Below are 22,965 nucleotides of genomic sequence, written 5' to 3'. Positions count from 1 at the left end.
TTATAGAACGCACATCGTATATCTCCGCGTCAATTATGTCAGACGTAAGCCTCTTACGTTTGCATAGCTGAAAATAAAAAGTTCACTTTGTATACTCAAACGATGGAGAGAAATATGTTTATATGCATACAAAGGCAGAGAGGTTTGGCGAGTGTGCCATAATCCGACAAAGTTACGCCAATTTTTTTTTTCTTCTAAGAGGGATAGAGAGAGAGAGAGAGAGAGAGAGAGAGAGAGAGAGAGAGATGTCCTTCGAGATCTGCGAATCTTGATGCGACACTCTGCGCTCAACCTTAGATTACTTGTCGCGATCTTATTTAGATACTTGGTCAATGTCCCTTATTGCAGGCTTAATCCGTTACTAATACATGTACATGGAATCCAGAAGAGAGTTGCTTTAATTACTCTAATCCAAAGTTAATTACATTAATTTTTTATTAAGGGATATGCAAAGTCATAACTAAAAAAATATACATACGATAAAAAGAAAAATCAAAATGTATATAGCGAGTTATCTATATCCTTTTTTATTCTTCTTTGCAATATTTATTTTACAAAGTCTCTATATTTATATAATATTAATTTTTAAATGTATTGTATGCAAAAAAGTATAATGCATCGTAATTTTTGAATTGTGTTTCTTTCTTGACATATCATTGTATCTATTATATTGAATAACACATGTACTTTTACAAGTTTTTTTTTAATGGTAGTATTAAAAATTGTTTTTGATATAATTTTTTCTTTGTTTTTAAAATTGTTTGTATCATTACAAGTCAATTTTTATGAGAAACTTATTTTCAATTATAACTCCTGCAAGAAGCATGATTAAAAAATATAAGAAGCTTGATTAATTTCTAAACTATCTTGATGTAAATCTATCATTATTCCATGCATATGAGTAACTGGACTGATAATGAGTTTTGGTCAGTGATTGAACCCAGTAGAATGTCTCAGATCGAATGACTTGGCAAGATGAATTGTGATTACTTGACGTTACACGTAATCTCAATGTTACGTCAAACTATTAAGTAATGTTAGACTTACATTTACATCGTCATGGAGTGGTAAACATCTTGGAAAAGAATCATGTGACGCGATGGTGCGTATCTTTCGAAATTGTCTTGCTATACATAGAGTGGGCGTTTTAGTTCAGTCAGATTTAAAACGATAGCATGGTGAAATTATATTAAGACATAATATGTAATGTAAGGTGTTTCAGATTCGATATCTCAGGCGTGACACATTTTCAAGATACGTGTACCTCATTAACTCAACCTTGTCGCGTATTTCTTTTTTTTTTTATTATCAATAAACTCGCGAACTTAATTAGAATTATGTGACCAAAACACGACGTTGTTATTAATAGCGTTACGTGATGGAGGTAAATCAAGGCCGTTAGCGAGCAGACAGCCGAGGTCGCCACAACAATTTTCGTCGCAATAAAATCTCGAAGAGGGGTGTAATTACACCTGATGTCAGTTAATCGCTGACGATCGAAGGCCGCGGCGGCAACGCTGTCGCTTACCTATTAATTACGAGCTTCGATTATTAATTCGAGCGAGAGCGGGGTGTAATCAGCCGTTTCCCCGTATTAGTTAGCGCCATTAATTAATTATTTTCGCAGGCAGGCCTGTTGCATGATGCGTGCGACGCGCGGATTGATGTCCTCGCAAACCTGGTAGAAGGGTGTGACTAGGATCGTAAGTTGATTCAGAGATTAGGGACTCTTTTGCGACCTCTCTGTTACATTAACGCGAACGGGAGGTCTTTATTGAATGCGATTTCGACTTAATTCGATGTCGATCTAATGCACTTGGCCGGTATCTATCGATGGCAAACCCGTTTCGAGCACTTGATGTTTTACGGTGATCGGCCTTCTGCTCTTCATCGAGGTTAATGAACGGCAATGCGATCGCGTTTGAGAAATATGCAGGCGAAGATTGCAGGCGAACTTTCAGTTTCGATACGTCGAAGGAGTTTACGATGCACGACGCGCGCGAACATAAATGCGATGCATGTTAAAAAGACGCGACTTTCGCGTCGAGTACGAGCGCGTGAGGTAATAAATTTGTCAATTTACACGCTTGTGCGAGCATGCAACTGAGCGTATACATATAACGAATGTAATATACGGAGTTATAAAAAACTATTATCGACTAGTCGAATTACTAGAAAATATCGCGGAAGCGATCTAAATATCTTAATTCATGAAATACAGAGATCCTCGAGACAGAAGTGGTTTATTAATCATTATTTATATTTAACTAATGTCTGAATTTACGTATATACCGGGTGTTTCTTAATAAGTGCGAACAATTTTAGGAGATGATTCTTTGTCGAAAATTAAGGGGAGTTTTTCATATAAACATATATTCCTACATCCTTGTCGAGTTACACTCCTCCAAAAATAGGAGTAAAAATTAGATTTTTATTTTTTTTCTCAAATTTGGAACAAGTTAAAAAAATGAAATTGGGTAGATATTTTCTACTAGTAAAAAGGTTATTTATTAATATTCTTTTCAGTCTCCCGTATTGTTATAAGAGGATGAAATTAGCAAGCCCTATTCAATTTTTTATTAGAACTTTTTAATAGGCCGGAATATGATCATTTAAAAATATGCATTAAAAAGTTTGATTTATTTAGAAACTTTTTTATTTCTTTTATTTTTTTCATAAAATCAGTAGTTTTCAAGAAAAAAAATACGTTATCGTGCACAGCACGATGCTAAATTTCGAATTACAAGAAGTTAAATTTTAAAATAAAAATTAGAGTAAATGTTGGGAAAATTGGAACAAAAACAAAATTATAATAAAAACTTAAAAACCTAAAAAATAAAAACCTAATTTTTACTCCCATTTTTGGAGGAGTGTAACTCCACAGGGAGGGATGTAGGAGTATATGTTTATATGAAAAACTCCCCTTAATTTTCGACAAAGAATCATCTCGTAAAATTTTTCGTACTTATTAAGAAATACCCTGTATCGTGCATGATATGTACACACAACAAGCACAATCACGCGTAAGAAGCGAGTTAAGGAAAAGAGAGATGGTACTTTAACAGCATGTAACGTCCCGTTACGGATTTAAACGGATCTAAATGAGAACCGTGGAAATCTCATTCGTCAACAAAATGACGATAATTACGCGAATACGCGATAACACTGCATCGGATGTGAGTTTCCGCTCGCGCTGGAGGGTTCAAGCCGAGCCCGTTGCTGGATCGTCGCACGAGGATCGTTCTTCAATCTCACCGTCGCCGTGAGCGAATCCTTCGAGATCGACGTTGCGAGAAGACAAATTTCGCAATCCGTTCAGGCGTGACGAGACGCAGACTCTCTATGCAGTTTGCGGTAATTCCCCCGATCGTGACGATCCCCGACGTGATAATTGAGCGAGATCTCTTTGTCACGCGATGATCGAACTAATATTTTACGACAATGGTGGGGTCACGCTTTCGATTGTAATATCTTATGGTAATTAAACGATTTATAGCAAGTTGTAAATCATGAATAATTTAATTTTGTTTTCAATCATTCTCATTTTACATTCATTTTGAAATAATGTACTTTGCAATATTATGATTGACATGTAATATTGCATTATTTTTTAACACACATTTTACTTTAAATAACTTGACGATATTTAATAATTATATATTTAATAATTATATATATGATAAAAATATCAATAAAAAAATAATTTATCACTTTTATTGATCCAGATTTTTTAAATAAATTTAGATGTAATGTTTTTATATATTCATCTTCTACATACATATTTCTTTAATTTTTTGAATTTTTTTTACTGAAAAATTATTCTCTTACATAATGAAAATTATTAAGGGAATTATATTTTTTATTTACGGTAAAATTTCATTTATTATGAATCGCAGGACAGGTTGAGAAACACTCTCGACGTAGCAAAGTGCGGTTAAGCATTACGAAGGACCGTGCCAAAATGACACGCTCACCGTAAATTCGTGTTCGTTTCAGAATGCTGTCCCCGGGACAAGACGCGCCGCCCAATAATTACTCGTCCGGAAATGTTGTCCTCCAAGGTGCACCGTGCGGTCAGTGCCGAGAGTTGTGCCCCGCTGGATACATGCCACACTTTTGGCGGTGAGTACCACATGTAATATATTTGCGTAGCCTTTGTTCTCGCGAACGAGAGAAGCACAGGTGCAAATTGTCGATTTTTCTGCCCTCGGCATCGAGATAAGAGGGAAACGGTCGAGGTTGTATCGCAAAAAAATAAGATTCCGAGTCGGGCTGACCCGGGTAAGATCTTGAGGTCAGCAACTGCGCGTGATGGGCGGATCGATAAGGCGTTGAAAAAAAAAGGAAACATTCCTTCGCGCAAAACCGGAAAAATGATTGCGAGTTCATTCTGCGAATATACGCGGTAAATTGGCCCGGTGTATACTTCTCCGTTCTTCTCGTGGTTAAAACCGACAGAGTAACACGTATCATTTCGAAGAAAGTATCAAGCTAGAGAATCTCGCAAGAGAAATGATTGATGGTCGAAACATATTTATCGCGTATCTTGGACTCATATTTCTTGCCAAATGTACAAAAACTGAATTGATGAGAGATCTTAAGCAACATTCTCATGCATAAGATGGATCGTGCTTCGCGCATTATTTTTTTATATTTTAAATAGAACCGATAACGCGGGTCAGCTTCGGTCTAATTGCAAGTTAGTCCGGCTAAAGACTTTGAAAAAAATTTTTTTTAAGAGAAAAGACACATTTGTTATAAGCGGTAGCTTTGATTTAGTCTCTCTCAAGCATCTCTGGCTCACCGGTCGTTATCATGGATCGTAGTTACTTCACCTTGCGTGAGAGATAGATCAGTTCAAAGATTATCTTCTTCTACGATCTTGAATGAAACTGAGCGAGGCAAGATTTTCACATCAACGCGGACCTGTTGGTGATAGCGGTTCCATTCATTGGTTGCATTTATGAATGCTTGATGGAAGCATGTGATTAGGTTCTATCAGATTGTCGTTGTCACCACCCTATATTAATCCGCAAGAACTTTAACATAAAAGATAGGTGTCTCTTTCGAACGAAATTTTCAAGTGGTAGCGATTCACATTTTTCCCCTACTTGATAAAAAATGGTAAAGGAGCTACGTCAATCGTTTATCCGTCTCCAAACATCCGATCTAAATTCGCACCCCGCGCATCTAGGGTGTTTTATTTCCGATGCAGCAGCTGACGCTGCTGATCACTCGATCAGGTTAGCCTTCGACGGGAGAAATGAGAGGAGGCGCAAAGGAGGCGGTTAAGAGAAGAGGAGCCAAGCCGCGATCGAGCTCTCCTCCCCGCGCTGCTCTCGCAGCGAGTTCGAAAGAGGGCAAAACGAGCGTTTCGGGTCGTAGGGTCGACTCGTCGGTCTCACGCGAGCCCTGCGTGCAACGAGGCCGGCGATGGGGGCCGTTCCAAGACGAATCGGCTGGCAACCGAGGTAACCCACGGCAAGGGGCTGTGGGACGTGGTGGAGCGAGAGAGGGATACGTATGTTGGTCTGTAATTAACATACCGAACCTCCCTCGAACCAGCGCGCTGGCCCGGCCGTTGGTTCGTTGCTTGGTGGATCGTTCGTTCCGTGGTTCGCGAAACGCATCTCGCGTAGTTGTACCTACATCCAGGCTCCATTATCGCCTTAGAACAGCACCGACAGATTTCATATCCACGACCTTTAATGCTCGGGCGAGAGTTTACCCTTTCGCTATTAAAGACGAGAGTAGTTGCTTGATGTATGGCATCATCTCTCTTTCTCTTTCATGGCCTGTCTAGGAGAGCGATTGCGAGCTTCAATCGGAACTGACATGAATCTCGAACAGCCTAATGATCGGCATTTTATTATCATTGATAATGAATGTAGCGCAAATATGATAGCGATAAAATTATGCATAACGTATAAATTATCTTTCTGTCAATTGCATTCGCGTTATTTTTCTCATAAACAAAAAATATGTTATTTTAATGATCTTATGAATTATTATTTTATGAGCTATTTTAATAAATTTGAATAATAAACTATTGCGAATATTTTTTATTATCAAGTCTTTAACCGAGTATCAAATTGAAACTTTTCAAATAAAATATTTGAAATTATATTATTGCTAGAAGAATAAAATAAAAAATAATACATGTTTTATATATATTTTTGAAAATTTAACTCACAAAATTCTCTATTTTAATTTTCAAGTTTGTACCAACTTTATAATTGGATTTTTTCCCAAAATTTCATTCAATAATTGTAATATCTTGCAATATCTGACGTTCAATATCTAACATTTGAATCAGCCTATGAATAAAAATCAATTCTTATCGCCTCAAATTTAAAAATAAACATATTAACATCCTTAAAAAAGAGAGGGGAATATACTATGTTAAGTATTTTATACTTTTTATGTATATTATGTAACTTTTATGTGATTCTGAATTTGAGATTGAATTCGACTTTTAATGCACGAATCGATTGAACCGCGAAAATTGGGCTTAATCGCATTCGGAATGATTGGGAATCGTCGGAAACACTTTATATATTTTTTGGCGCAGATCGTTATCAATATCGAAGATCGCCCGGTAAATTGCTAAAGATAAACATACGAGCTTGTTCGATACAGTTAACGCTAACGAAGCGTTACGAATAATCGACAGGAGATGAGCGCCGAGATAATTTTATACTTGAACGTTACATAATTTTGTCTTCGCGCCCAATGACCGTGGCTTCGGCTCGTTAATGCCATTAGGCTTTCTATAGCCTCGAGAATGGCCGCTCGACGGATCCGGTAATCACCGGCTTTCCCGCGATTGTCGCGTTCCATGTTTACTGCATGGCATCTAACATAAGTACAGAGCTGCGCAAAAAGAAGGCCTCTCGCGATCCTTGTGTAGCTCGCCTGTGGGATGTGATGGCTCGATGAACTTGACGGGGAAAGTGGCACATAATGACCATCCGTTATTTCTGATTCTATTCGTCACGAGGAAATAGCCGTTAAAATGTCGGGGTTTCGTCTCTCGGATGTTGCTGCTTTGACGACCCTCAAAAGCGATGAGCGTCGACGTTGAGTTCTACCTCCTCCTAGTCGCGGTCTCTCATCATCATCATCATCGATATCTTGTCTCTCAATGAGATGTGAAATTTACAGCACGCGGAAGTTTGGAGAATTGCCTGAACTGCAAATTTATGCGTCATTTTATAAAATTTCTTTTGTACGTTGATTAAAAATAACGCGATAATTTTTAGCTTTACCTTAAAATATCATTTTTAATTTCTTTTGCGAATTTATCTTTAAAGCTTGCGTTTTTTTTATTTTTTTTATGGCCACTTTTTAAAGCTGGGAATAATTTATATTTTTATTTAACAAACAATTTTATGTTAAAAAGCAACATCGATGCTTTTCGTAAGAAATGTAGTCGTAGATCTCTCGAGAGAGATTGAGATTCCAGGTGTGTGCATGTGGGCTAACAGGCTACACGACAGCATCGCACCTGTCGGGTCGACTTGGCCTCGTCGCTCAAAATGTAAGTCGCGAAAAGGCTTTATCGAGGCGCGTCTTGCGAATGTTGGACACAAAGTTATTCCGTTAAGAGAACGATTTCGGGAGAGCCCGGTTTCACCTCTAAATACGATCCCCGCGGTTAAATGCTCCCCGGATGAAACGCGAGTCGACCTAATTAGCGGCTACCGAAGCGGTCGCGGTGTACCTTAAAAGGCAGGAGACACGAAGCGAGAGGAGCCTGAGCCGGGCCCGGAGAGCCTAGAGAGGAGAAAGGCCTTCGAAAGGCACGGGGTGGCGAGGGGGGTGGACCCACGAATGGAGACCGAGAAAAAGCGACCGGATCCGTTGCCATAAAAATCATCCCGGGATAAGAGCATTTCCGAGCCGCCGAGATATCCTCATCGGGTTGGCTCCCGCCGGTATTCGGTTTACGCATACCCTCTCATTTTTTAATTAGTAGGAAAACCGGGCTCGAGAATACGACGGTAATTTACACGGGCGCTTAGTCTAAGTGGCTCCGTGGAATTTACCGGAAAACTTTACACGGCGCGGTTCTCTCCTCCCCCCCCTTCCCCCCCCCCCCCCGCGCGCACACCTGTCGTCTCTTTCTCCTCCTTCTCTCGTTTCCTCCTCTTCTCACCCCTCGTACGCGAGACATTCATCATCGAGATCCTTTAAATCACTTTACCGGCCGCATAAACGAACTCTGGCCGCTCATTAACGAAAAGAGATATTCGACTAGCGTGAGAGCTATTTATACACACGTTCAACCGGGATAATGAACTTTTAAAGCGGGAAACTTCGCTCGCGCGAGTGCGATGATGGACTGCGAGTTCATCTAACCCCTTCGCTCTTCGCGTGTTTAATCATGGACAAATTTTTTTTTCCTCGTCTCTCGTAATAACGCGAACGCGTAACGTCATTCAACGTTATTTACGATAAAATTGTTGCCTGGGAAAGCTTTGACGCGATATTATTCTTTTCACAATTTTACTTTATTTCTGACATTAACTGAATCTTTGGAACTTGTCATATAAATTGCAAATCCAAAGTTTATATTATATATACGAGAAAAAAATATATTGCAAATTAAAAGAAATCTTTATATAAAAATAATGACAAATATATAAATAAATATAAAAAAAATAAATATGAAAAATATATAGAATAAATAAAAATATATAATAAAAATATATAACTTTTTTTACAAATATTTTATATTATTATCAGTACAATAAATGAATGTTATTTACGCATTTTATTGTAAAAATAATATAGCACAGGAAACAAAAAAATTAAGACAAAACCGGAGAGAGGAGGAAGCCTTGTTTTTATTTTTTTTCGACAATGTGGCCTGCTGGCTAATTATACCGTGGTATATTGAAGTAGATATTTCACTTTGACAATATTTGCATATTGCTTTGTTATATCTTTTAGCGAAACTTTCCATTATATTATTGTGTAATTCCAATTTTTTATCCAATAGTCATCATGCATTATCGATCGAATACTCTTGATAGCCTTATGATATTTTCTTAGATGTTTTCTCAAATGAACTTTTATTCTTAAATCAGCCAATTAATCTGCCGATTTAAATGAAAGCTCGATGTTGGTCGAACGAGTAATCGAGGATGCGGATTATCGCGGAGGGGGATCTCGCTGAGCAGCTGAGAGCTCGCGGGTACAAATAACGGGGAACCCGAAATGCGCGAGAAGATATTTATTCCGGCTGTCGACTCGCTTGCCACCCGCGCTTGCTCGCAACCGATCGGCGACGACAACCGCGATCTCTCTCGCGTACTCGAGGGCGTCCTTCGCTCTCCATCGATGGAATGAAGAACGCAACGGGAGCGAGAAAAGACGAGCCACGCGTTGCTCTCTCCTCGGAGAGCACGTCAAGAGAGTACCCCAAAGGTCTTCAAGTTTTTGCCCAACTCGCATACGAGAGCCGCAACAGGGAGCGACATTCTTCCTCCTTCGGGCCCTCGCCTTCTACATTCTTGGCGTTCGATCGACGTTCGGGAACCTTGCCGGTCAGTTTCGACTTAAAATCGCGCGATTGCCGTGATATAAATCCGCATTTGTACTTTGCTTCCTAAACGAAACCATAGAAAAATATTGGAGACTCGATTATAATTAAAAATTTCACTATCAGCGAAAGTTGATATTTCGTATCTTAAAAATTCCATATTTTGACATTATAATTCCATGTTTTGATATAATAATGTTAACGATTCAATTAACATGATTCGTACGGAAAATAGCTACCTGAAAGAATAACAATTAAATTGAAATTATATTTCAAATTAAAATTCAGTAATCATTTTGAGCTACAACTCTCTTGCATAAGTCATTACGACATAGCGGAGAAATCAACAATCTGATTTCAACATGATATTGCTGCGACGTGAAAGTATCGCGTTCCGTTGACATTCCGGTGCTTTCCGTTATCGTCGTTAGAATTTCTCAGATCGACATTCCTCGATACGAAGAGAGCAAGAATTTCGGGCATACAGGGAGAGAATTGACATACGAGAAGAAGGGATGAATGGGGGATCGAGAGGAGGCGTCTACGTCTACACCGGATGCTTTCCCCTCAGCGTCGCTTTTATGATACAACACGGTCCTTCGCTATCTATGAAGCTTTCGGTACGTGCCGAGCAAAGTTAATAAATGTGATGCTTCTAATCAAGCGAATGGGGCAAGTTTTCGACGTACATGTCGCAAACTTGACGGCTCGAGACTGCGACACCTGAGAATTATTTCGAAAATTATCGAGATGTCTAGGAATTCCAGGAACTCTAAAAATTTTAATACGTCACGTATTAGACACCAATAATAATTAATCATCTCGCCATAGAATCTAAAATTTTAGGAATTAAGAATGTGAGAAACTAAAGTTTGTGGCTCATAAATTTAAAGAGTAAAAATATGATTGCAATATTAGGAATCAAAAATTTGCAAATTGAAAAAATTTAAGAATTATAAATTGAAAAGTACATTTATTCTTTGGTTAAAATCGAGTTAAAATCAATGACAAAATATTTTTCCTATTCTTCATTTATTTTTAACTTTATGCTAATGAAAGATTATTTCGAAAGTTAATAGAGAATAAAGATACTTGAGATTGAAAACTTGAAAAAGATTCAATTAAATCTCTTTCATAAAAAAATTAAATCAAGATTAATTATAGAATTCTCAAATGAAAAACATGTTAAAAATTAAAAATTTGCAATTTGAAAGAATTTAAGAAAGAATTATAAACTGAAAAGTACATTTATTCTTTGGTTAAAATCGAATTAAAATCAATGACAAAATATTTTTCCTACTCTTTATTTATTTTTAACTTTATGCTAATGAAAGATTATTTCGAAAGTTAATAGAGAATAAAGATACTTGAGATTGAAAAAGATTCAATCAAACTCTCATAAAAAAATTAAATCAAGATTAATTCTCAAATGAAATACATGTTAAAAATTAAAGATTTGCAAATTGAAAGAATTTAAGAATTAAAAACCGGAATACATACTTCAGAATTTTAAAAATCGATGATAAAATTCTATTTTTCATTTCTTTTACACTAATAAAAGATTATTTCGAAATCTAATAAAGAGCAAAGAGATATTTGAGATTGAAAACTTGAAATAGATTTAATCAAATTTTCTTATATGAAAAAAATTAACTCAGGACTAATTACAAAATCCTTAAATGAAGGAAACTATACAGGTAATTTTGAGAAAAAAAAATTCCACGTACCGGATATCTTTCCTAAATCACGATTAACGTGTCTTGTTGCGACGAGCTTGCGTTTCTTGCGCGTCTATCGCGATTATCGCGGGCTTCGGCGAGACGGACGCGAACAAAGCGCAGTTGCGAAAATGCCGCAAAAGTCGCTTCGTTACGCCTCGACTTCCGGCGCGAGAGCCGCTAATAAATTTTAATTCGCGCAGCTGCGTCGTGCAGTGTGCAATGCGCGAGCGCAAAAAGATAAAAGGCGCAGCGCGCAACAAGGACGTCCGCGCGTTTCGCTTGACCCGCCTTCCGCAAATCGTTCATCGTAATTTAATAGGCAGATTTACGGTTTTTGAGAGGCCCACGTCGCGTCGTTTCGCGTTTTCCTTCCTTCCGCGCGCGTTTCGGCCGGGTTTTCACGCGGGCGGCACGCACGTTGTTGTTTACGCGGCCGCCCGCCTGTCGTTTGTCAACCGTTAAACACCGGCCACCCTCGCTCCTCTCTCATTTTCTCCCCCATACACCTCGTGGCCGATAGCGCGGCTCTCTTGATTAACGAGACACCCCATATATATCCGGCCCTCGCGGCCCTTTCTCTACCCGCGCATCATGTGCGGGGGAGAATCGCATTGTTGCATTCGTGCTTTACTGCATATTGCGGGTCGACCGATGGTTCACGCATGGTACTTTCAACTTCTCGGCGCCGGGAACCGGGAATACCATTGATACGCTTTCAATGATATTGAGTCTTTCAAATATTGACGTCTTGCCTGTGATAACAGACTTAGTAGACCGTGTTATGGAGGTATTGAATTGACATGGTTTGAACTTTAAGTCCTTTTTTTTTATATCGATGAATAAAGCTTGAAGTGTCTTTAGATTTCCAAATAAAATAAAATTAATAAAATTAGAAAATATTTAATAAAATTAATTAAATTAAATAAATTATCAAATTATATTGATGATATAAAACGTTGATTGGCGTATTAATATTCCGTCGGATAAATGAAAGTATTTCATTGAGTTTAAGCTACTCTAAAGTATAGTCTTCGTGTCTCTGAATGCACACTTTGGCATTGCAGCGTAGATTAAGCGTGAGCTTAACCCTGCAACGAGCACGCGATCCTTGCGGCGAAACGCAACTCGCGTGCTACGACACTCGTTAAAATAACGAGACGTTCGTGACAAGCCCTATATCCTCGCTCGCGAGAGAAAACAATGACAATCGAACATCAGAGACGGTAGTCGATGATAACCGAGAAGGGTTGAAATTATCAATACGTATATCTCTCATTTTTTTAGACGTTTAAATTGTTGTTGAAAGAAGAATTTATCGTTTAATATCGAAGATATTTTTCTCGTCACTCAAAAAAAATCATCGAACGAGATGATTTCTCGAGTGCTCGCGTCATAAATTTCGCTCGCATCTGCTTCTGTCAAGGTTGAAAAAGTGAGTGGAAGAAACCATGAAGGTAAATTCCGGTTTTTACGATCTCAGACTTTATCCAATGGAATAAACTATAATAAAAATAATTAATATTTAATACTAAAATATATTTATATAATTTTATGCAAAAAGATATTTTTGTTTTAATTAATAAATCTGTATAATTTTAAAAAATGAATATAATAATAAAATCTTCTAATTAAAAATAATGTATGAAACAAAAAAATTTTAGAGATATAAATATTACTGAATTTTATAATAATTTTTAATTTAATAAGAAAAATATATATACATAGATTTGGTTCGCGTTTACTATTCAACATTTAACAAAAAATTTATTTACAGTGTCGGCTTTTAATTGTCGAATTTTATTTTAGATAAAACTTGAATTAAAAGACACTTTCAATTGACGAAAAAAAATTCTCTTTATTTTAGCAATTTTAATATAAAGGATTTTTCGCCAGCTTTTTTCCGCAAAATACTGGTTTTCACCGACATGAATTTTATCAAAAAATGTGGAATTTTGCCAACCCTAGTTTCCGTCGATCTCGTGTGTAAAAGTCGCACACGTGGTAAATACGATTTAAATCTCGTGATTTATATATCGTTCCCACTGTAAAATGTTTCACGAAAATGTATAGCGTCGACAGAACGTTACACGCTAATGTTTCGGAGCATATTCCCATGCTGTATGTCGCGCGGGGAAAAAAGCTCGAGGAACATGTAACACCGGTTCGCCGGCACGACGTGACGCGCAGCGGCACGCTTGATTGGACTTTGCCGGTTTGACGATCGGTCTCGAGATCACGGCGGCGACTCGGTCCGACTTGGATAGGACGCGACGGTTGCATCACGTACAACCAACCAACATTTTGTCATCGTCACCACCGGTCATTGCCGCTCGCCTTTCAATAGCGCTATTACTCGTCGCGATTACCGTAACGAGCAACGTGCGGACAACCCTCGTTAGGTCGCGAGTGTGTGACTCAAGGGCGCGGAAATTCTAAGAATGCAGTACTACTCGCTTTTTCAGATCCGCAAAGCTTGTCCGGACACTGCTCGTTTAGGTTTACATTACTTAATAATGCTCCATCATGAAATCGTATTTCACCATGATTTTATTTTTATTTGTGTTTTTACTTTTATTTACTTGGAAAAGTAATTAAGTTTTTTATCGATATTGGAAATAAGAATTTTTCGTTAGAAAAATTGAGTGTTTAAGTGAAAGAATCAGAGAAAAAAAATTTCTTCTTCCGTCAACTTTCGAAACATCTTTCATTATAATTAATTTAATTATATTATTAATTTTCATTATAATTAATTATGCGTTCTAAAGATGAAATAAATATAAATTGCAACTTGATCAATATATTATATCATTAATCTCAAAGACATTATCGCTCGTCAAATTCCTAAAGATGAAATGACGTTACAGATGTTTTAATCGAATTATTCAACTTTATTTCCCTACAAGATTTTTATTAAAACGCTCGAGTTTTAATAGCCCTGGCAATTCCCGGCCACAGAGAAAAATATTATTCTACTGCCAAGAAAAGCGATTGCTCAGTTTATTTTTCTTTTTTTAAGTAATAGTTTTCTTTAACAAAGAGAATATATTCTTGATAGTCTTAAAATAGTCTTAAAATATATTCATCACAAGTGTTAGAAAATCTCATTATCATTCAAAAGAAGAATTTATTTTCTCTTCAAGAATATTGTAAAGTTGTATCAAAGAAAAATCAAATTTATTTTACATCAATTCTATGTAGTAAGCAAACCAAATTTTAGTTTTAATTTAATATTCTAAATACTGACTAGACTAAAATACTGCATTTATTAAAATTCAGAATATATATATTCAATTAAATTTATAATATATTCAATTAAATTTAATGCTTGTGATAAACTTATGATATATTTGCGGATATACAAACTTATGACATATTTAAAATAAATAATATTTACTTGAATACAGTACACATTTTTCTCTGCGCAGGATGCGATTAAAAAAAAAAAGTTCGCCTCGATGACAGTCGAGGTCGTTGTGTACGCGGCCTTAGAGAAGGTCCTAGCCTTCGTCCTCGTGCATTGAGTAATGCGTCTGGTCCGGCTTTAACTCTGCCGACTGCACCGGGCGACGTGCACGCACGTCCCGCGTGTATGTATCTCTGTCCCCGCAGACTCATCGTTTTAATGCGGGCGCATCGATTGGCGATCGATATGCGCGCGATAAGCGGAGTAAGCGGAGTAGCGACCCGCCGGGCCGGTCTACAGCGAATTTTCGTTACATACGTTGCCCTCCATCTAGCGCAGGGCCGGCATTTATGTCGAGCACGCGATCATTTTTGCCCACCGCTGCGGGATTATTAACGCACCGTGCTATCCCTAATCGACTATAACGCATACGCGGCTGCGGTCTCTCGCGAGTCTCTCGCCGACCGAGTTAATCACTCGCCCTCCGCGACATTTTTGCGGCGAACGTGCGCAACGTGCTGGATGCAGGAATGCTTAATTCCGGTGTCGCTCGTCGGGATGTTCTTTTTTTCTTTTTTTTTTTCGTGTCGTGTACGCGCGAGGCAGCCACATATATCAAAGCGCAATTTATTTACGCGTTAATTACGAGATACTAGAGTCGCAAAAAGAGATTAGGGTAGTGAGTAGGTAGGTTAAATTTCTCCTGACGAGAATCTCGCGTGTTAATTTTTCGACGATGTAGCAGGCGGGTAAGTCGGGATGTCTGCGCACGTCTGACGTTACGATATAGTTTGTCGCGATTTTCGATATAATATAGCGGTGCGCCGTTCGATAAAAAAGCGCGATAAAGTATTTATTCGCTCGTGGCGTCGCGTATATTCGTGGTTAATCAACATTTCATCGGTCGCGAGTTATAGCACCACTGTCTTGATCGATTATTAATTGAATATTAAATTACACGATATCTTTTGCGTTTATTTACTCGCACAGTAGCCAATTCATAAATTGCTTCGTGAAAGATATAAGGAAATGCGCAAGAGGAGTCTGGGTCTCCAGCTGAGAGAATCGGGCTTTTATGAATTTGTTCGAATGAAATGTCTGTTAACCATGTTAATTATACCAACATGATATACATGTGTAATTAATATATATATTAATTATTGCCATGCTAAATGTCACGCATACACGTGATGATGTCATAGAGTGTCATATGATGTGGAATTAATAAAGGGATTTTACAAAATAAAAACACTAATCTTGTATTTAACTAACATATATTTTTTTAGTATTATGATAATTATTAAAGTTAAAGAATATAATAATTATTAAAATAATGAATTATTAATTCTAATATTTATAATTAAATATTGAATTTTAATAATTATTATATTATTTTATCTTAATTAATTATTTTAATAATTCATTGAGATAAAATAATAATAGAAGAATATAATAATTATTAAAATAATTAATTATTAATTTTAATAGTTATAATTAAATATTGAATTTTAATAATTATTATATTATTTTATCTCAATTAATTATTTTAATAATTCATTAAAAGAAAATAATAATAGAAGAATATAATAATTAATAAAATTGAAGAATTATTAAAATGTATACATCTACTATCGTACTTACATCTCTGTCACATTACATAATCAGAATATATGTGCGCATAAAGTTAAAGAAAAAAATTCTCTTACAAGTTTCTTACAATCCAAGTTTCTTTTTCGTGTTTGTCATTAATATTACCAGCATCTCGAATGATTTTAAGGATTTTAAGGATTTTAATCCAACGGACACGGTGACACGTACACCGCGAATCTCTATCCGCGATATATATTTCAAACCGTGACGCGCCCGCGCGTGCATTTTACGTACGTCATTCGTTATGATGCCGACCGGATAATGAGCACTTGGAAAAATTTATGCTCCGAACGCCTAGGATCGAAAGTGACCTCGAGTGTAATGGACGCGAGGGGATTTAATGGGATCTCCTTTTCTCTTTCTCGCGCGAGAGATGCTCTTCTAGCATATCGCGGGCAGCGTTACGCAGTTATATCGCAGCTGTTCGATACGCGATACGCGGGATGATGATTACAGGAGAGGAAGTCGAAGAGGAGGAGGAGAAGGAGGAGAAGAAAGAAACGGGCAGGCGATCTCTCGCAGACGCACGAGTAACTAAAAGAAAGAGATCGGAGAAGTGTAGAAAGAAAAAGAGAAGGGTAGGGAAGGGAAAGAATGGTGCGTACAGGATGATGGGGGCGTGGGCGGGGGGAAAGGAAGATGCGCGGGAGAGGTAATAAGGAGAAACGGAGCAAAAGAATCGTCGACTCTTGGCCGTGCTCTGTTACGACCGACGAGACGAGAGAAAGAGAGGGCGAGGGTGGAAATTAAATGGGGCGGGCTCTTGATTAGTTTGGCTATCCACCCCCGGTCGGTCGCGCGGGACTACCCGAGGGTACTCCCACGCTTAATCCAGCATTATGAATATTTTCTCCTTGTCGTTGTCGTTATCCCCCGGCAGCGCAAGTCGGGAAGAGCGGACGGAGCCTGACAGAGAAAGGTAGAGAGAGAGAGAGAGAGAGAAAGGGAGGCGGAAAGTCCGGTTTGTGGTCAGAATAGGGTGACGGCCTGCGTGCGTTCTATATCCTATACGTGCTATCCTCGTGTCCCATTGTGGCGCCGACAACGAGAGACGGCCCCATATTTTTCGCGCTTATTCGTTCACCGGACGAAACGACGCAAACAACCGCGTAACTCACGCGTCAGTTAGGAACAAGCTGAAAAGTCGGCAAATCACGGCGGAGCAAAATAATACACGACGCGATTTCGAAAAATACGCGATATAGTAATCAAACGAGATGTTAAAATTGACAATTTATATACGTTTAAAATCATAAAATTTTTGTAGGAAAATCTTTTTATTTTTGGCATTTTTTCTTGGAATACTTTTGACAAATTGTGTTTTTTTATTTATTTTTATTTTATTTTATTATTATTATTATTATTATTTATTATTTATTATTATTATTATTTTATTATTATTATTATTATTATTTCTTATAAATAACCGTAAAACCACAGTATACATTTCCGCGACAAAAGAGATGTAAGCCGAGGACGAGAGACACAATTTGGGCGAACAAACGGACGAACTAATTTAGTTTCGCGGCGTACGCGCTTCAAGGTTCAGGGCGTTAAATAAGTTTGCGACGCAAACCTTAATCCAGTCTTCTCGACTATCGTCACCGCGATGGAATTTCGCTCGTCAACCGTTGCGGATCTCGTAGCGAGATGTCTCGCACGATTCGTGAAAATCATCTCTTCACGTCGCCGTTGGTCGAAGAAGAAGAAGAGCGAGTAAGAGAGAGAGAGAGAGAGAGAGAAGGAGAGGTAGAGTCGGTTCGTCGTCGTTTTACGACTAAAAGGGACTACCCTCCGTCGATCCTCGAGGCGGAATGAATCTCTTGCTGGGTAATTAGGCAGATTACTTTCCGGAGTCGTTCGAGTCCTGGTTTCTTACTCCGGAGGTCCGCTAGGTGCAGTATATATATTTCGTCTACGCCGTAGTCGGAGGTTGGGGAACAATTAAAGGAAGAAATTCTTCGGGCTTGTGGGGCGAGAGAGGGTCGGGGACGTCCGTGGGCGACGGTGCGGCCGATTCGAGCGCGGCTTAAATTTACCGCAGGGCTAATCGACCAAAAGGCGCGTTCCTAACGGAAGTAATGTCGCGCTTAAAGGCCTCTTCTACTCCGACCTCGCGGAAACCATCGTCGCGATTACCGAAAATATCGTTGCGGCTGGAAAAGGTCTCTCTCTCTCTCTCTCTCTCTCTCTCTCTTTCTCTCTCTCAGGCATCGGTGACGACGACGACGAGAGAAAGGTCCGCCCGAGGGCGAAAAGGAGCGACACAAACACAGACGCAAGGGCCGCAAAGGTTACCGGGAGAGAGTCACCATGCGAATGTACCGTTTTTATTTACGACCGAAGGAAGATCCAGGCCTCCTTCGACCACGCCGGCGGTCGCTTCCCGTTAATTAAATAATATTTCTCGTGAAGCCCGGCGTAAAGCCTCACGATAAGAGCCGCGAGGGGAAATCGCATCCTCGTCGACTCGGGGAAAAGAGGAGAAAAGGAGAAAGGACGAAAAAAACATGGCCCCGCTAAGAGCACTTATTGCAGTATTGAGATCGTAACTCAGAGGCCAGACCCGTCATAAACGCGCCCCGTACGTCCGACCGCTGGCCACTCTTTTCTTCTCTTCCTCCTTCTGTCGCTTCTCTCTCTCTCTCTCTCTTTTCCTTCACCTTCCTCACCCTCTTCTGCGGTAGGATATGTTCAACAATCGCCCACGACTGCAGGAACGACAAAAAATCAAAGTGCTTGTTTGGGTAGTTGAAGTTGTATAGAAAAGCTCTCTTTCTCTCTCTCTCTCTGCTTGCCTTTACATTTCACTTTGTACACACTCACGATCACGGAACGGTGCAATTTGCTGCCTTAGGCAAATTTTCAGTCTTACATATCGCACCTTTCTTCCCACGCTATATATATTTTTTTGAAAAAAATTATATAATTATTTTGATCAGTTGCCCACAAGATTATTTTTTTGTTGCGTTTTTTAGATTTTTGCCGAATTTTTAGAAATTTATTACTGTCATTTATAGTTGCGCTTTCAACATATCGATTCGTCTGTTATTTACTTAAAATTAATAAAGACTATTAATTAATAAAGACTAAAATTAATAAAATTAATAAAATTAATAAAGTCTAAATTTATACCGTTAACAGCGAAAAATTAATTTAATTTCTTTAATTTTGTATACTTAATTCAAGAGAAATATATGTTTCATGTCCGTGAATTGCGTGATTCAATTTAGTGTTGGTAGAAAAACAGATTTGTCGGTGATACGTGCCAGCGCGTGTTTCTTCGTTGCGCTAAAGTTTGTAGTCCACCATTAGCGAAGACAAGTTCGTGGCGTGCATACAAACATGTAATAATGCGAGATGCAACAACGATCCACAAACGTGATGCGACGTAGCGACGGCGATCGCGGCTCGATAACAGCGATTTACATTCCGCAATCAAGCTCTAGTGTACGGCTCGCTATCAGTTTCAGATCAAGTTTTTAGAAACCGAGCTTGTCTGAAATAATAATATGCCGAATATACTTCGTATTTCACCACGTGACAAAACAACGACTCTATCGCTCGGTCCGTATTTATTCTTGCGCAAAACTTCCGCAGATTTTGCTTCGCTGAAAATGAAAATTAAAGTTATGCGCCCAGACTTTTTCCCGATAATAAATAAATCCACTTTTGAATATACTTTTTTTCGTCCAATACAAAGTTGATTTTTCTCCCCAGCGAACAATCGATATATCAACGATATAAGCGATCAAAGATCTGTCTGATAAATAAATGAGCGATTATAGTATAATAATGAAACTAAAATAACATTATTCTGAAAAAAAAAGAAATCAATTGCAAGCAGATTTTTTTCACCAAACCAGAAATCATCTTTCTTACAAGTATCAAAAAATTAACAAGAAAAACAAAATTCATAAATTTACAAAATTCATAACTCATTCGGATTTATCTGGCCGATAAGTCTGATATGATATTCGATCTCGTATATATATTTTAAGGCCACGAGGCCCATAAGCACCGTTTTTACCTCGCCATCTTTATTTTAAATTGGCTGTAAAATAGATAGAAGGAAACCGAATCCGGTTATTTCAGAAGTAATAATTAATTATGCGCCATTACTTTAATATTGGTGGGGAGAGAGGAGAAGGGGGAAGAAAGAATTAAGATTAAGCGTTGGAACCCGAGGGAACGGATATATAAAACTTTGTAGTTCGCCCTTTCTCTTTCTCTCTTTCTCTCTCTTTCTCTGTCTCTCTTTCTTTTCTTCTCATTTACGTAAAGCAGAACAGAAACGAGCGATCCTCGCATGGCCGTTAACCCTTCAAGCGTCGACTGTGAACTCGATCTACTCGTTAAGTTATCGCGAGACGGCAATGAGAGCGACGTGGAATGTGCTACAGGTAAATCGAGAGGAGAGGTAAGTCGTGGAACCTGCCGGATATCGACGGGGAAAGGGCGAGCGGATTTTAATGCGATGGCCGTGACTTCTGACGAAGCTAATACATATAAATATCTATGTCCCTCTCTCTCTCTCTCTCTCTCTCTGTCTCTCTCTCTCTCTTTTTATATAAAATTTCTTTCCATAAGAATAGAAAATCGCGAGCGCGGAAAAAATTGTATCGAAACAGACAGATGTATGTGTATTTCGTTTTGAAAATGACTCTCTCGAAATTGACCTGCGAATAGAAGGACGCTTTCAGGGCGCATAATTTCCGTTCCGATGAAAATTTTTTTTTTTTGTGCACGCGCGATCTTTCAGTGGCAATTAAGGTAATGGCGCTCATTAGAGCGCCGAGACGAAGCGACGAGACCGGTAAAAAATATTTGGGATAAAAGGGTTGATCTCTTTTTCTGAACGCTCGCGAGAGGAACATTCTCTCGATTCGAGATGTGTCTTCAGGAATGTTATCTACGTTTATGCGAATAAAGTTGTGTTTTTTTCCCTCCAAGTTTACACGGAGCATTGATGGAGAGTTTTTGTTCGAACGAGAAAAAAATATTAAAGAATACGCGTGTCTGCGTTTTTATGTGTATGTATTTGACCTGTCTGCGTAAGCACTCTTCGCGCTGTCTTGACACACGTGCAGAAATCGGGCGTGCATAATTGACTGTCTGTCACGTCTGATGCATAAATTCTCGCGAAATGGAACGAGAATTATCTTATCTTCATCTGAACAGCTGCTACTGGCTATATTTGCAGTATAATTGATTCTCAAAGTTGATTCTCGAAACGTATACTATTAAATTTCAAGGTTACTCGCAGCATTTATAATATTCTCATTCGTAATAGATTTTTAAATTGCGACACCACGTTGTTAATATTTCCACTTGTTGCCGTTTCATAAAAACCCTTGTCAATAAAAACTCAATAAAACAAGATAATATTTATTAATTAACATTTTTATAACGGTTTTTGTGAAGGCAAAGGCACGCACTAAGAGAGAAGAGTCAAATTTTTACTCCTTTTTTATCTCTTATCCCGCTTCGTTGGGGATACATAAGCTTTTAACTTAATAATCACTCAATTATAAAGTTCTCCGTCACAATTATGTCAGAAATGCGATCCATTATCGATCCATCAGCGATTTAGTTTACTTGGATAATTACTACCTATTTAACAAGTTTGATACTTACCGAACACCCTATATTTACTCCTCATTTCTCGTATCTCTTATCTTACGTTGGCGTCTCTCGTCGCTCGCCGACCAGACGTCGCGACGCCAGTATTCTCCCAAATACAACGATCGTGTTTTCCGCGGATGCAACGGGGTTGGCTGGACCGGATCGCGAAAGGGGTGTGGGAGGGTGGGATGGAAAAGCGGGCGCCGAGACGCCAGACGCCGGCGGACGCCGGGCGCCGGCTGTCCTAGACTCGGGACAACGACCGGGCGATGTTTGCCGGGCGAATGACAGAGGAAGAAGGGAATCGAGCCAAGGGACATGGAGAGGAACGTTACTTACTTGCTACGTATTTTTTAGGTACTTTGAACAAGTACGTCCCGTACGTCGCGGACGGGAAAAAAAGGAAACGCTCTCTCTAATGAACGGTGGAGATGAAAAGGAAGAGCTCTCTCGTTGCCGAATGTCGACGAGATGAGACGGTGGCGATTTCGCGAAGAGGATAATCTCGATGTAGGCCACGTCGCAATCACAACGAGTGGCAATTTCGTGTCGTCTATCGGCATTCTCTTGTGCGGAAGTACGGATTCCTCTCTTTTCCCACGGATGAGTCGCTTCTTAAGTAGCTCGTCTTATTGCGCAACGAATTTTAGATTGATAGATCAAAAGTTATGACATTCCTCCGTTCTTCCATTCCGGATCGATCTGATTACCTCGCGTCGTAGTACTATCATATTAATTCAAGCGGTATTTGTGTCATTAGCGAGAAACGAGGCTAATCGAGGTAATGGCACCAGCAAAGCAAATACGTGCCATGTACAACATCGCGAGATATTCCCTAATAATATAATTGATAGTTTTCATTTATGAAAACGATTTCACAATGCAATGTGTAATCATTAGATGATTATTTAGCAACTGTACAATAACTGGTCACTTATTCTGAATGATCTCTGAGTAAATTGCCATGCTTGTTACGCGTATGGTGGATAGGTATGATTTTATAACGACTGTGAAGTCGC

At 38.7% G+C, this 22,965-nt stretch overlaps 1 protein-coding gene across 1 annotated transcript in view; it reads left to right on the top strand.

Moving 5' to 3' along the window:
• The window catches only part of LOC145970171 (uncharacterized), a 61,098-nt gene that overhangs the window by 6,000 nt on the left and 32,133 nt on the right, over positions 1–22,965 (top strand). The window contains exon 2 of the mRNA XM_083096701.1: positions 3,997–4,122. Within this exon, the coding sequence (XP_082952827.1) occupies positions 3,998–4,122 (125 nt within the window). The 5' untranslated portion in view covers position 3,997. The remainder of the gene's footprint in view (positions 1–3,996; positions 4,123–22,965) is intronic.

The sequence above is a fragment of the Camponotus vicinus genome, unplaced genomic scaffold (genome assembly GCF_025532165.1).
Source record: "Camponotus vicinus isolate PSW18456_S1 unplaced genomic scaffold, iyCamVici1.0 SCAF_4, whole genome shotgun sequence".
In the NCBI taxonomy this organism is placed as follows: domain Eukaryota; kingdom Metazoa; phylum Arthropoda; class Insecta; order Hymenoptera; family Formicidae; genus Camponotus; species Camponotus vicinus.
Note: the sequence above shows the minus strand (reverse complement) of the source record. Positions and strands in the feature narration are given on the sequence as shown.